Below are 16,554 nucleotides of genomic sequence, written 5' to 3'. Positions count from 1 at the left end.
CCAAAAATTAAGACAAGTAGCAGTGATACCGCCTGTTAAAGTAACTGTTAGGTGAAAAACTTGGGCATGTTGAAGGCTAGTCTTGTTTTGTTTTTACTTTAAGACAAAGTTGTTTTTGGTAGAATAATATTGTTAAAACCAAGGGTCAACATAGGATACTAAGGGCATTATCATGAAAAGACCTATCCCCATTAGTCTTTTCCTAAAGTATTAGTGTAATACAAAAGTGTTGGGCAGTTGGGAAAAATACAGAGGCTTTTTGGGTATACGGGAAAAAACTCATTAATCTATTATGAGATGACGGTATTTTAAAACCACTGCAAGTGGTCTAGTGGTTCTTGTCTAGTTGAGTGTGCTCCCCAACTTAGGTTTGAACCCTGAAGCTGTCAAAGTGGTCAGGCACTTTGCTGCAATGCACAGTTGAAGCATTTCACATGAGCCGAAGGAATTTATTTTGGGCCTAGAAAGCCTTTGGATTCCCCTTGACAAAGTCAAAAAAAAAAAAAAAAAACAGATGCCGTATTTTAAGAAGAGTAGACAAGAAATTGAAGACTAGCTAGCTAAAAGACTAAAGACATAGAATCTAGCTGCAGGGTCATAACACCATTTGTAGGGTTGAAGGCTGTGGTTTTCTGATGATGATATGTACTTATGTAGTAGGGCTGCGTAATGGAATTCAAAGTGAAAGCGATTAAAGACTTATCATGTAGATGGGCAACCCCCCCCCTAGATCTCTTGGAGATTGCTTTTAATGTCCATGTATATTATCGTTTCACATATTAAAGGTGTAGAAGCTAAGAGTTAGAATGGGTACCTAGAAGCTGGTCTCTGATCATTAGCTCTATATAATCTGCAGGATGAGAAAGAATTGCTTGAGAATAACTGTTGCCCACGCATCTAAAGTCATGTGTTGCACGGAAAAGGGATAATTTCTTCTTCGCATTGTCCAAGTAGGAAGCTTCTAATTCGTTGACCAAGTACAAATGGTCTTCGCATGCATTTGCCTTGCTTCTTGCTTTTTCTTTATTTGTGTCCTCTTATTTATAGATCGGTTTGTCGTTATTTGCTTATTTATTTTATTTTAATATTAAAAGAAGAAGAAGAAAAAATATAAAAAGTGACTACTAGATCACTTTGAAGTTTCTCTTGTTGAGAGCATAGATTTCACATAGATAAAATGAGACTTTGTATATGAGTTTATAAAGATTCGGGTCACTTCATCAGTTGCCAATTTGTTTTGAATTTGAAACTCAGATTACTTTATTAAGATATCAAATTGGGTTACTCCAATGTGTGAAGGCCTCGTGGCCACACGAGCTCAACATCACCCAATATTGTACACATGCGAGACATTCACACGTGGAGTCCTCATTTTCCCATGTAAGATCCATACTCTCAACGTATTTGTTGCTACGTTGCACCATCAACCAACAAGTGGACATCACGATTTGTTGTTTGAAATTTCTCATGATAAAAAAATCTTCATTCAATTAGATCTCGACCATAAATATGATCGTAGCTTAGTCAATTACGGCAAGTTGGAATCAATAGCTTCTTCCCTTTTCTTTGATCGATTGAAGCACGAAGGTGGTAAGAAACATCTCAATTTAATTTTATTGAATCGTACGTATTGTTGAATTGAAAATTCTCACAATTTTTTCTTTATAAAGTTCGCTCGCCAATGATCGTCAATTTGCTTTACAGCTTCTATCATACTTCTTCCAGAGTATATGTTCGATCAGACAAATTAGTGATGATGGAAATTCTAGTTCATCAAATGATATTCATTTTGCTGTTATCCATATGCCACGCAAGTACTGCTGCACCTCAGATGGCAAAGCGTGATTGCCCAGAGAAGTGTGGAAATGTTATCATCCGGTACCCTTTCGGGATTGGACCTAATGAAAGTTGTTACTATGACGAATGGTTTCAAATCGACTGCAACGAGGGGAAGCCTTTCTTGAGGCGTACCAAATTGGAGGTGCTGAATATATCGACCGAATTCGAAAGAAATCAAACGCTTAAGGTGTACAGCCCCGTTACATTCTTCTGCGAGTGAAACAATAGAAGCCAAGCTACGGATTTAACCGACAGCCCTTTCGTCTACTCTCGGAGGTACAGCATATTCACTGCAGCGAGTTGCAATTCCTTTGCCACGTTTAGTTCCGCTGACTTTGTTGTTGGCGGATGCAGATCAGTGTGTGATCAAGATTATGCAGACCTGGGTTGCGATATGGGTATCAACTGTTGTCAGACTAGTATTCCTCGATACCTCACTGTTAATAATCTTACCTTTGAGAATACTACAGATTGCAATAGGTTTGCCTTCCTGGTTGACAAAGATTGGTTTCAGTACACATTCGATTCAACACCAACAATTTCTCAGATGCAGAGGATGGGCAAGGTTCCTGTGACACTAACCTGGAGCATAAACAACCACAGTGGGCCATTTGATTTTGACATGTCCATTGTTTTTGTTAACGGGTCCACTGACTTTAATGAGTTTAATCGGTATCGAGATGTTGATGCCAACCCGAATTGCTATGTTTCTCATTCTCGCGCATTCAATTGGTCAGTACTTTATTGTTACTGCCCCAAGGGCTACGAGGGTAATCCGTATCTCGGGCCATATTCTTGTCACGGTAATTGAAAATTTTACAGTTCTTTTTTTTTTTCTTTTTCTTTTTTTAATATTCAAATGCATTTTTCAGTCCTTGTGTTTTAACAAAACTATAACTGTGGTCCTGTTTTAATATTGCAATTTTGGTCATGTGTTTGCATTTTTTTTATTTTTGTTTTAGAGAATCAGAAATTGTTGTGTATTCTCATTGATAATAGGGGCCCTCTTTATATAGAGGATTACAATGCATAGAATTAGAATCATACAAGGAAAGAGAATCTCTAGATTCTTCTAATTGAACCATATTACCACTAGGTCAAGTAACCTAGAGTTTGGATTAAACACAAATAGAGATATCCTTAAACAATTTTTATTTTTTATATGACATGTGTCTGCATATTTGAAATTTGGTACTGCGTTTTTAAAGTTGAAAAACGTACAAATTTTTTTTTTCACAAGCAAGCTAGATCGTTATCAATCTCAAAGTGGAACAGATGCTTGAGTTGAAGAAAATGATGAATCCAACATTTTTCAATGTAACCAAAATATCAAATTAGTAGTTATATAGGTTTAATGATCAATATATTTTCATTCTAACAAAACGTTGTATTTTTTTTTTGATAAAATAAAATAAAATAAAATTGCACCACCAAAATTAAGTGTTTGCGGAAAACATTATTATTATTTTTTTGTCAGAATGAACTAATTATTGTTTTGTTTGTGAGTTAAGTTAAGTTGCCAAAAAAGTCTCATCCTAATAATTATCCGTAATTATTTTCTTTTTTGTCCCCTCCATTATTTCAGACATTGATGAATGCCAAGGTTCTCACCCACCCTGTCGCAACAGCAAGTGCGTGAACGAGTATGGTTCATTCCGATGTGAGGACGACGGGAGAAAGGCTAAATTGATCCTTGCCACAGGTAGAGAATATAATTCATAAATATATTACAAAATGTTAATGCAAATAGTAGTCTTGCGTTTGTAGTTTTGGTGGTCATGTAAATTCATTTGTCCATACACTTCATGTCCTCCATTTTGAATCTTCACCTCAAACATACATAGTAAACATATCAAAACGTAAAAAGAAGATTAATTGAAAGAGTAGTTCAGTCTTGTTGATTATACTTGATGCAAATGATGTGTAACTTAACACTAATCAGTATCTATTAATCATTTAACAATTAATTAAGATTAATTTTCAACGATTTGAAGCTTAATTAAGAAACAACAAATTTTTTATTTTTTTTTTGGAATAAAGAAACAACTGTTTAAGGAAAACTGAATTGGGAGAGAATTGAACACTACTAGAATTTTGTTCATAGACATCGGTTCTGGACCGATGTTAAACTAATTTTCGACCGATGTCTTAGTGGGTGTAGAGAAAAGTATAGACATCAGTATAAGCGCGTTTTCAACCGATGTCCCAGACAACAACCAACATCGATTCTGAAAAACAAATTGATGTATAATAGTTATAGTCATCATATTTTTGTATGTTAGGTATGTCTAATTCTTCATATTTTCACATTTTATGCTTAAAAAAGTATATGTTGAACAATACCTATTTGAACATTTGCATCGATTTCTATTCCAGAAGTGATGTGCAGTACACTTGTAGACATCAGTTCCCATGAGTATTGTTTGTTCGTGGCCATTTTTACATGTAGGTTGCTTGATTATTTTCCTAGGAACGATGTCTGTATCTTTATTCTACATCGTGTTTTTATTGAGAAATGATGTTTGTCTTGAGGATGAACATCGTTTTCAATTAAGTAAACCGATGTTCAACGGTATCATGTACGTCGACTATGTTTATTCAAACTGATGTTTTTTGTCATTGAAGACATCTTTTTTTATTTCCAAAACCGATGTTCAAATTTATACTACACATCGGTTTAATCCATGGTAGGTGATTTGTATGTTTATAATAGATTACAGTTTGGTGAAAAGAAATCGATGTGCAGTAGTTTTGATTACATCGATTTTGAGTTACAATTCGATATATTGATAATCATAGGACATCGATTTCATTTTTGATACTGATTTCTAGTCTCTCAACAGACTTCGTTTTCCTTGACATTACTGTTTTATTATGCTTTAATACACTTCACTTCATTTTGACAAGCATGATGTGAAAAGTTTGCATTTAGCTATTGCTAAGAAAAAAATTGCATTTCTCATCATCCAAAATTAGGGGCTTTCCATTAATGTTCTTTCCAAATTCAATATTCAACATAATGGACCAAAATAAACCCCTAAACTTACAAAACAAAGCTTGGAAAAATATGACCAACAATGTACAATAGTTCCACACCAAGCTTTGCTTCAAAGCCAAAACTAGCTAGCCTTACTCAAAAAACATCTTGGCAGTCACAATCCTACATCAAACTCTGCATATAATCAGCCACTTCAATGCGCACCTCGTCAATTTGATTTTGGCTATATGACTTCCGCGTCTTTACCGCCCACTAGTAATATATAAACAACACATAAGGCACAGTGATTGGGTAAACAAGCTAATATTTAATTAATCCAAAATGTTGTTTGAGATATAATATATGCATATACCTTGGTATGAAATGAAAGTGTCTCATCCTCTATGATCTCTTTCATGTATCGCATAACATGATAGCCACACTCAACTCCACCTGGTTGTTTAGGTACGCCCTATTTATTGAAGGTATTCAATTAGACAAGCACTGACATACTAGAAGCAATGTATTATTCCAGCCAAACACATGTATAAGTCTTACCGGAAGCGATTTCACTTTAGGCAGTTTGTTAACCCTACCAGTTTCAGCATTGAAGGTTTTCATTGCACTGCACAACCATTGTCATTACTCAATTTAAATGCTCAATGCCAAGGAAATAGGTTACAATGCAAAACTACAGAACTCCTACTGTTGAAGGCTTTAGGAAATGGGTACCGTTGCTCAACACAAAGCTAATAGAAAGAAATGTAAATATTGGTGTAGATATAGATGATTGGGTCAGTTTACATGGGATGATATTTTGCTTGGTTTGTCATTCAATCTCAGCGCTGAAGTAATTGTGAGGTTGTTTTGTCATTCAATCTGAGTGGTGAAGTATTTTGTGTGATCCAACTACCATACAAGTATTTTGGAATAAAGAAACAACTGTTTAAGGAAAACTGAATTGGGAGAGAATTGAATCGTACTTTCATTGATAATAGGGGTCTCTTTATATAGAGGTTACAAGACATAGAATCAGAGTTGTACAAGGAAAGTTAATCGTACAATTAATCGGATATCTATGAATATCTCTGAGAATATCTCTAATTCATAACCCTATTACAACTAGGTCAAGTAACCTAGAGTTTGGGCCAGACACATATTCTGGATTTACTTGAAGACTCCCCCATGTGTCGCCCAAACGTGGTGTTACTCTCGTTGCCTTATTAAAAACCTTGCCAAGTAACAAAAAACCAGTGGGACAAAAATAACCTCGATCGAAGGGGAAAAAGAGCACAACACACCCTTCACGTTTCGAGACCATACATGCAGACACCTCCCCCTGATGTCTACATCTCCCCCTGATGAGAACGGTCATGGGAGTTCAGATAACTTCAGCAAACGATGCTACCAACATGTTTCTCAAAAGTGGAATTTAGGCAATGACTTAGTGAGCAAGTTTGTCACACTGTCTTCAGATCGAACCTAGTTCACTTTGATCTTAAGGAGAGTCTGTTGTTGCTGATTATCCTTGGTGTTGTCGCTTTTGATGTATCCTTGCTTCATTTGTTCAAAACAAGCAGCATTATCCTAAATGCTCGTAGGCTCATCTGTGGTAGATTTCAAACCACAATTGTTCGAACATGCGTAGTTATGGATCCAATCCATAGACATTCACGAACCACATCATGAAGAGCAATAATCTCTGCATTGTTCGAAGATATAGTGACTAGGGTCTATTCTGTAGACCTCCAAGATATCACGGTTTTTACCCATGGTGAACACTTAACCAGTTTGGGAATGACCTTTGTGTGGGTCAGAGAGATACCCAATATCAACAAAACCTTCCAAAACACATGTTGTTTTGGGATGGGGATAGTGGACGCAGGCCAGTGTTTGAGGCGTTCCTGGTGTGTGATGGGTCTGAATCCATCATCTCTTTGTAGGGATAGAACAAGCTCATATCAATCGTACATTTCAAGTACTGAAAGATATCTTTTACACCAATCTAATGGCGTTGCATTGGCGCAAAGCTATACCTTAGCTAATAAGTTCACTGCAAAATGAGATGTTCGGTCTTGTGCATTGAGCTAAGTACAATAATGCTCCTATTGTACTTAAGTAAGGCACTTCTGCCCCTAGCACATCTTCATCATCATCCTTCAGACGAAGATGATCCTTTTTAAGATCAAGACTATGGATGATCATAAGGGTGCTTGAAGGCTTGACCTTGTCAAAATGCCTAAGCATCTATCAACATGATGCTCAAGTTCTAAATTGAGACATAATCGTGTTCTCCCAAAATCCTCCATCTCAAAATCGGATTTCAAGTGTTCAGCAGTTTCCCTTAACTCTTTAAGGGCTTCCAATGAAGATCATGTCCAACATGAACATCGATAAAATCTAAAACTTGTTATGGAAACACGCGGACACATCCCTTCCCAATCAAGTAGTCACTTTTAGTGAGCATTTCAACCTTATTGTAAACGCGCTCCGTGGTCTAGAGCCACTTGACTTGGGTAAATGAAGTTCACCATGAATCTTCATTAAATTCTATATCTAGATCCCCATATAGATACGTAGTGACCACATTTGTAAGCTGCATGGTCAGTTATTCGGAAACTACCAAACTGACAGGGTAGTGGAGTGCAATGACATCCATTAAGATAGAATATGTCTCATCATAGTCGATTCCAAGGTGTTTTGTCAGAAGTCTTGCGCTATAAGCGAGATTGCCATCTTCTTTTTTTCTCATCACGCTTTTTAACTAAGTCCCATTAGTCAATAGGTTTTATGTTAGGAGGTGTTGGCATCACTGGCTCAAAAAACCTTCCTTTTCGTTAGAGAATTCAACTTAACCTGGATCGCATCTTTCCATTTAGGCCAAATTTCTCTACGTTGGCATTCATTTATCAACGGAGTGTGGTTAGATATCATTGGACTCAATAAACTCATTAGCAACGAAATGCACGACTACATCATCAATTATGATGGAGTTTCTATCCCACGTCTCATGTACACTAGTGTAATTTTCATAGAGTTCTATATTCTCAGGAATAGGTTCTGATGTTAAGGCGTCCCCCAACGATAACCATAATCTGAAAGATACTCATGAGACGGATTTTGAGTCTTGATGATCAAAGGATTTGGTTGTGCCAAAGTATCCTTCGAATCCACAGGCCTCCCACGCATCCTAGCTGGAGCCAGAACAGATAACACCAAAGTGCCACTCTCTTTGACATTGGCTCCATCCCTACCACCGTGTAGGGTGGCACTACGTCCTCTCGTATGGACGTCCTTCCTTGTAGGCATATTTGCAGCAAATGTGTGATCTCGTCACTTTAACAGGGAACGAAATGAGACATAGTGAGGACAGGCCACGAAAATTCATGTCGTTCCTGCTGAACATCAGTGTTCTTATCTCCCCCTAACGATGGGAAGACTATCTCATCACAGTCACAACCCGCAAATCTAGCGGTAATGAGATCGCCTTGCAAGGGCATTAAGTGGCGGACAATTGTCGGAGTCTCAAATCCAACGTAGTTGCCCATTCATCTGTAAGGACCTGTCATAGTGCGCTGTGGCGGCCCAATTGGCATATAAATGGCTCACTCAAATGTGCGTAAGTACGATACTTATACTCAGTCACTAGCTATAACGCAGAGGTAGATTGAGTGGCGGTGGGTCGTAGATGAATTAGCATAGCTGCATGCCATATTGCATCACCCCAAGCGGATATAAGGAGGTTGGTACGCATTACCAATATTCGTAGTCGTTTCCGCGAGACCATTTTGGTGTGTACATGGGAATATGATGTCCAACATTAGTCCCATTGCAATAACCATCGAAAGTCTTCGATGTAAACTCTCTAGCAATGTCAAATCCAATTGAGTGAATAGGATGGTCCGGGGAGTGAGCTCGCTGTATATGATATGTGCTAGGAGTATAGCATAAGCAACATTTACAAGTGGACAATGGCATAACACGTGCCAGCGTATTTGCGTGTCAACCAACATCATGAAATATTTTAACGCCCACAAGTTGGTTGAATCAGTCCACAGAATCCCCACGGACTCTATGTAAGAACAGAATTAGTATTTTCCTATCATTTGCATAGGATGGTCTCAGTCCTAATTTCCCTAAGAAACAGGCTTTGTAAAACGAGCGAGGGGCCTTAGAAGCAACTAATGAGGATTTTGGTTTGACTAAAACACTATTTGAAGCAAAGTTGGTGATTGCAGCATCACCTAGGGAGCCACCACCATGATGGGCACATGGATAGGGACTTTACCAGCCCTAGGCTGGCGCCAGAGGCAGCAGCGGCGGTCACACTTAGTCCAGGAATCAACTTTTGATTCACGCTTCGTTTCGTTCGAGAGAAAGGATGTCAATGTGAAGTCTTTAGACGGATCATCATATCATGACTAGGATGACCTATCCTATCATGACAAAGCCAATATGTGTCTAAATCTAAGAGATCTTCTCTCATGACTTTATTGGATTTAATAACTCGAATAGTAACATAGAGTCCACTAGAGAGACACATAAACTTTTCTAAGATGCACCTTTGTTCGCAATCGTTAGAGGTATTGAAAAGGAACTCATTTTCGTTCTCTACGGAATCCGTTGGCTATTCATAGGTGCGATTTGCCCTAGAAGCGCAGAGAGTTTCTGTGACAGTAATCAAGATGTCATTTGGCAAGGGGAACTTGGGCTATTCCATGTCCTTGAATTAATACTGATGGCCCAGCCATCGTAGTCACAAAGAAATATGCTCAGAATCAAAATGAAGTCATGAAAAGAACTCAAAATTCTATTCATAAGCCAACGGAGTACATCATTGTCTCTTAACCATTAGGAGAATCTAATCCAAATGCTAGTTAATGTAAATCAAAGGTAGTCGTTTGACTTGTTTCGGTAACTCCAAAGTAAATATGACCAGGTGAGTAGAGAGATGTCGGTGGAGCAAAGCTTGCCTAAATACCACTTATCTCAAAACCTTCCTAGACATCATACTCATTTTGGATTAGCCTATGTGAAGAAAAACAAAACCAATAGCATTTAATACAAAGTATATGGCAATTGCCTATCACATCTCTTGGAAAAATAAAGACTTAAACAGAATTGGCGATCTATTGATCCCAACCAGATTTGTAGTCTTCAATCCTTCACTCCAGATCATGTTCCACATAATGAGCTTCTATTGCTTCACAATATCCTTTGTAGGCGAAGACAATTTCTTCACGAGCTCTACAAATGTGTGCCCAATGACTGGATACTCCACATCGAGAACATACATCTCTTTGCTTAGACTCCATTGATTGAGGCGCTTTGAAAGCGTCATTTAGATGGCTCTTAGTATTGGTGGCGCCACCAACACGGCCAGAGGCGTTGCGTACCTCTCTCTTTCCACGTTGACCTCTTTGGCTTAGTGTTCACCTATTTTGGCGGGTACTTTCCCAAGTAAAGCGATTTTATGGACTAGAGCGTCCAGAATTATCCCTAAGATTTAGGGTTTCACTCTTGGCGCCCTCTCTTAGGGGCGCGACTATAATTGGATTCCGGAATATGCTCTGTTTCTATGGATCTCGAATTATAGTTCTTCACAAAGATGTTGTCATGCTTTTCAGGGACATTCATAGCTCCAATGAGCTCATGAACCTCGTGATACGTCATGCAGTAACATGATTCGAGAGTAGAGAGAGTTTTCTCAATCATCAATGTAGAGACGGGGAAGGTAGAGAGAGTTTTCTCAATCAACATCGCATCTGTGATCTCTTTACCACATAATTCCATTAAGGATTTAATGTGAAGTGCTTCCGAGTTGTAGTCAAGAACTGACTTGAAATCACAGAAGCGGAGGCTATGTTATCTCACTTCTAGGTCAGGAAGCAGGGAGTCACGGACGTTGCCAAATCTTTTGTCGAGTGAGACCCACAGTCTTCTGGGGTCTTATTCATTCATACACTCATACTGGAGTGAATCATCCATATGATGAGTCATTAGGATGATGGCTTTCGCCTTATTTGTCTCTAAAGCTGCTCTATTTGCTTCCAAAGCTTGAGGTTTCTCAACAGTTAGCACGTCCTGGCTAGGCTCGCTGACTGCCTTGGTTTTTGGGCCCTGGCTTTGTTGCTTGGGCTAGACGGATTTTGGGCCTGGGTCTGGGGTTTGGGCTCAGGTCCTAAAATGTTTTATTTTTATATTTTATCGTATGTTATATTTAATTAGACGTGGCTTTATGCCGGTAATAAGTCCCTATCACTTTACGATAGGGCAACGTGGGCTAAGTCCCAGTATGCACACTCAGTGTGCCTTGTCTAGTCTAGCGAGGAGGTGAACTATTTGCTTGATCAAATGGACGCAACCTCCTAGTGGCAGAATGAAATTGCGTGTCGCTGGATTGATTTCCGTGCGGCAACACAGTGGGAAAGTTGTAGTATTTGTAATGATGCTTCTTCGTGATAGAGTTATCTTTCCGGTATGTCACCGCTATGTCAAAACAAATGGAGTAGCCATTCGTGAACTCTTTGCTATTTGGTGCTTGTTAGAATACATAGATTTTGTAGAGAGTCTTGGTATTATTTCAGGATATTATCTTTATGCTTATTGTAATCTGGGGTTCAGGCTCTACGTCCCCCCCCCCTTGTATTCTGCAATTTCATTAATCAAGGCTTGAGGGCAGCCGCACAAGTCCATTTCAAAAAAACATGGCCCCCTCATTTGATAGAAAACTAAATTTAAAACAATTTAATTTGAAATTTCCTTAAACGAAATTCATTGAATATTTTGGTGTAATTATTACTTGGCGTAATTATTACAAATTAAGATAAAAGGTTAACTCTTTTTAATTAGATTTAATCAAATTTTTTTTTGAAATAATCAATATATATTATTTATTTGAGAACCAAAGTTTTTTTTTTTTTTTAAACCATTCATATTAAAAAAAAAACTATTATTTGGATTAACAAAAAAATCTTTATAATTGTCTACTCATTCGGCCATTCCAAGAATCAATTTTTGGTTCTGCCACTGGATGAAAGTACACCAAAAATATAGGTACTCTTTCGCAAAATTATTCGTGGTTGAATTGATAGAGATAAAAAAAAACAATAAATTGTTAAAGATAGAGATCTAATTGTTCAACTATGTTTTGGTACAATTAAGGAGATGTACTTAGCTTTTTAAGTATTTAAAAAGCTGAATTGGAGTTCTAATAAGTAGGAGGGGTCTAAATATCAAATTTGGAAGTCCAACTAGAACCACCCTTATATTAATACTCTATACTACCCAAAAAATGATAAATACTCAAAAGAGTTATAATACCTGGTCGATTGCCTGAATTTTTTTAAAAAAATTTGTTTTTCTTCTTCTTCTTCTTCTGAAAATAAGGTTGAAATCACAATCATGGCCTAACTTGTAAAGTAAAAAATGGATGTGAAGTACCAAATTGTCTGACGAAGAATAAATCCAAGTACGAAATGGTCTGCTTTCATTGACTAGGTACCAAATTATTTAAGTAGCAATACATCAGGTACCATAGAAAAATTTCATCTTTTTTTTTTTTTTCTTTTTTCCCTCTCTTTGAAAGATCCTTTTAAAATTTTTTTGTGGCAAACACTCAAGTGTCTTGTCAAGATAATATATTTTTGGAGTTTCAATCCAATAATATGTCTTTGAATCTGACTTTGCACGTTTTGGTGGCCGAGTTATGCAGGTTTGAGCTCGAGCCTTGGACTATTATTGTTGCTTATTGGTGTATGGTTTGGATACAAACTCCTGAAGAAAAAGAATGAGATAAAACGAAAAAAGATGCTCTTCAAGCGAAATGGTGGTTTATTATTAGAACAACAATTATCGTCAGGTGAAGTTAATGTCGAGAAAATTAAATTGTTCAAATCACATGAGTTAGAGAAGTCTACCGATAATTTTAATATGGATAGAATTCTTGGCCAAGGAGGTCAAGGTACTGTATACAAAGGCATGTTGGAGGACGGGAGAATTGTTGCTGTGAAGAAGTCTAAAATAGTTGATGAAAGCCAACTTTCAGAATTCATCAATGAGGTTGTCATTCTTTCCCAAATTAACCATAGAAATGTGGTTCAACTATTGGGTTGTTGTTTAGAGACAGAAGTTCCTCTTTTGGTTTATGAATTTATACCAAATGGAACCCTTTCCAAGTATATTACAGAGCAGGTTGAAGACTTTCCACTCACATGGAAAATGCGCTTACGAATTGCCACAGAAATTGCAGGAGCTCTCTCATACTTACATTATGCAGCTTCCTTTCCAATTTATCATAGAGATATCAAGTCTACAAACATACTTTTAGATGATAAATACAGAACAAAAATTGCTGACTTTGGAACTTCGAGATCAATTGCTATTGACCAAACTCACCTGACCACATCACTTGTACATGGCACATTTGGTTACTTGGACCCTGAATACTTTCAGTCAAGCCAATTTACAGAGAAAAGTGATGTGTATAGCTTTGGGGTTGTTCTTGTTGAGCTCTTAACAGGACAAAAACCAATTTCTTTTCTAAGGTCAGAGGATGAAGGCAGAAGTCTTGCCACATATTTCATTATTTCCATGCACAAAGATCGTCTATTTGAAATTGTTGATGCTCAAGTTTTGAAGGAAGGATCGAAAGAAGATATCATAATAGTGGCAAACCTTGCAAGAAGATGTCTGAATTTGAATGGAAGGAAGCGCCCTACAATGAGAGAGGTCACATCTGAGCTAGAAGTGATTCAAATGACAGAAAAGACTTCTAGTGGTGAACAAAACTATGAAGAGGTTGAATTTGTCAAAACTGAATTAGTCGAGCCATGGGATATTGCTTCAAGTTCAACGGGAACAGGATCAGCTTTGGATGTTGGTCGGGTTTCATCATTCCATGAAATCCCCCTATTATCTTTCAAGTCAAGGTGAGCAAAATATTTCTTAGTTTTACCCAAAACAAGAAAATATGTTTCTTAGTTGCAATAATATTCTAATTGTGTTCTGTATGTTATAGACATCAAATAGAAATAATCTTTTAAACTATAGGACATCATCCTACTGATAGAGTTTGGGGAAATTCTCCACCTTTATATGCTTGCAATGCTCTTTTGTTTGACAATTTGGGAATAGATTGTACTAGGGATAGTTCCTTGTAATATTTCTTTTTTGTATCGGAAAAATAGAAATAACCTTTTGTTTGCTACTTAATATAGTGCTGTAATTTGGGAGTAGTTTTTGTGTGCCTAACATCGCAACTTATAATTTAGGCACCTAAAGCTAAATGTATTAGATTTTAATTTGTAGCGATACCTAAATGGGATTCGTCATACCTGAAGGCTTGAAGAGATTGAAAATCAAACATTTTATTACAATGTAGTAAGATTTCGTGAAAAAAAAATGGGAACAATACAGTAAATACAAAAAATAAAAATTCCATCCCAAGTAAAAGCAGGTGTTCAAGTGGGGGAAAAAGGAAAGAAAGAATATCATAAAATGGCGTTATTAGTTACTATTTTTGAAATTTTGTGTAGAAATTAGAGCTTAATCCAAAAACACTTGGTAGTTTGATAAAGAGTGGAGAGCCCAACATCTTGTAATTAAGATTTCATGCTATCAAAATTGAAAATGATGTTTTAATTTGCATTTAGCGTAGGCAATGACGGTCCAGTTCTTGTTCTCTCTTCATCACTGTTTCACAGTTATTGATGAATGAAAATTTATGACACAATAACTATAATAAATCTTGCATACCTAATTGAAAATTTGCAAGAGACATTTTAAAAAGATCATGAGGGGCAAGTGGATCCTAGAAACGTTATTCTACCTTACGGTTTTTTTATTTTATTTTTAGAATAAGAAACCTTTATTGATGATAACCAAATTACATAACATGGGAATGACCGGTGGTGGATAAGAACACTCCATTCTCCTCCCTAAAGCCTAAACCAGTTACGGATCCGTCATCCAGAATGACCTCCTTGGGCCGAAAGGTCCCAACCCCTAATCACCTCTATCGCCCAACCTCTCGGGCTATAGAGAATCCCGAGAATCTCGATACAACCTCATAGACAACCGCCGTAAAAACCCAAGCTCTCTTCCACACCGTGTCCCAATGATACCAGACCACGTGCGAGGATCGTTTGTCAACACATTGACCATAAGATAAAACCGAAACTAAACCAACTCGTCCCCAGGAATGACACCAAATCCAGGGCACATCAATTTGACCCAACCCTAGCTCAAAAGAGTAGGGACATGCTAATGACCAGAAGAAACTAACCAAAAATAAAACTCTATACAAGGCCAGAACAAAGCCATTACAGTCATCTTCTCTCTCCCTAATGTCCCCGCTAGCAGACCACCGCCGCAAATCTTTCCCTTTGAGCTCATCTCCCCAGAGATACCCAACCAATACCACAAGCCACATTGATTCACCTGCCTGTTGTCGGCCGGATCCAGACCTAGTAACAGATCCATTTTAATCCAAATCACCGAGAAGCAGGAAGGGAAACACCGTGCCCTTCCACCTAGGAGCAAAATAGCTCCACCCATCTGTGTCCATCCGCCTAGGAGCCCGAACCCACCTCTGCAACCATCGCCGAGCGACCCACCTCCGAACAGAGACCAGCACCATACGATCCATGGCATTGCGCCGCCATGATCTAGCCTCTGGCCCCTTTATAACGTCCCGAACTTGAATTTACAGATTTACTAGTCATTTGGACTGTAAACGACTTTTACTGCCGTTTCGGTACTTTTGGGGGGCCCTAAAAGATGAATTTTTGGTCGGGTCAAAATTTGAGAAAATTTTCTTCATGAAAGTTGTAGAGGACATTAAACCGAGAGTGTGCATATGTGATACGTAAAAATCAGAATTCTTATCTGAAAGTTATAGCTTAAAATGTGAAATATACTGTTCATGGTAATAAGTATATATATGGAAATTTCTTGTTGGTAGGTTTTCATTTTCGGAAACCTCAGTAACTCTCTCTCTCTCTTCTTTCTTTCCCGAGTTTTCCTCTTCCCCTTCGGCCTCCCTTCAATTTCTGGCGTATTTGCTTCTTCCGGCCACCCAACTACAAACTCCGGGCAATGGGCAGCGCTCCTCCTCCTCCTTGACACACCTACGGTGGTGATTCAAGACGATTTGGCCTAAATTTCGCAAATCGGGCTTCCAAACTTTTCTGTAGCAATGAGCTTCAATCGTCGATTTCTTCCAATTCCGGTCATCTACTGCCACAAAACCAGATATAGTAGAAGCATCTCGAGCCAAGGATCATTTCCCCTCAAGCTTCTAGCTTCAATTCGTGGTGTGGAGAGTGAATCGAAGAAATTTCAAAACTAGGGTTTTGAAATTTCTGGACTTGTGTTCACCGGCCAAATTGGAGCTCTTCAATGTAAAATTGGAACTTGTTGTAGTTGACAAAGATGTTGGGTTTGTTGAGTAGGTGGTGCTGCCAAATTTTGGTGGCCATCGGAGGTGGTAGCCACCGACTTGTGTAGCCCACGTACCGCCACTGTAGGTGGCGCGTGGTGCCGCGTAGGGTGGAGTTTTGGTTTCTATTTTTAGTGAATTAAAATGTACATGAGTTGTGGAGGATGTAAATGTGATTTTGGTGAAGATTGGAGAAGTTGTAAATAGATTATGAATTTTCGAAAAGTTAAGTGTTTCGGTTATCAAATTTGAGAATCCGAACGTTGGATTTCTCTCGGTTCTACCCTAGAACCTTTAA

General features: G+C 38.0%; 1 protein-coding gene across 3 annotated transcripts; it reads left to right on the top strand.

Annotated features, from left to right (window-relative positions):
• The first annotated feature begins 1,450 nt into the window (after positions 1–1,450).
• Positions 1,451–13,957, top strand: LOC112188524 (wall-associated receptor kinase-like 10). Of its 3 annotated transcripts, XM_040513994.1 has the most exons (5): positions 1,451–1,590; positions 1,705–2,115; positions 2,194–2,642; positions 3,425–3,541; positions 12,531–13,957. In XM_040513994.1, exons 3-5 carry the CDS (start codon positions 2,234–2,236, stop codon positions 13,748–13,750), a joined length of 1,746 nt encoding a protein of 581 aa, XP_040369928.1. In that variant the 5' UTR covers positions 1,451–1,590; positions 1,705–2,115; positions 2,194–2,233; the 3' UTR covers positions 13,751–13,957. The 3 variants fall into 3 exon arrangements, with proteins under 3 accessions (XP_040369928.1, XP_024183419.1, XP_040369929.1); XM_024327651.2 differs by having other exon boundaries at positions 1,705–2,642; XM_040513995.1 differs by having other exon boundaries at positions 1,484–1,587; positions 1,705–2,642.
• The last annotated feature ends 2,597 nt before the right edge of the window (positions 13,958–16,554 follow it).

Source organism: Rosa chinensis, chromosome 2, assembly GCF_002994745.2.
Source record: "Rosa chinensis cultivar Old Blush chromosome 2, RchiOBHm-V2, whole genome shotgun sequence".
Classification (NCBI taxonomy): domain Eukaryota; kingdom Viridiplantae; phylum Streptophyta; class Magnoliopsida; order Rosales; family Rosaceae; genus Rosa; species Rosa chinensis.
This window is presented reverse-complemented; position numbering and strand designations above follow the sequence as displayed.

Excerpts from the sequence above, each read along its gene's own strand:
- LOC112188524 (XM_040513994.1), top strand. The coding sequence starts at position 2,234 with ATGGGTATCAACTGTTGTCAGACTAGTATTCCTCGATACCTCACTGTT. Across the intron at positions 2,643-3,424 it reads CGGGCCATATTCTTGTCACG|ACATTGATGAATGCCAAGGT; the intron begins GTAATTGAAAAT and ends CCATTATTTCAG. Across the intron at positions 3,542-12,530 it reads TAAATTGATCCTTGCCACAG|GTTTGAGCTCGAGCCTTGGA; the intron begins GTAGAGAATATA and ends CGAGTTATGCAG.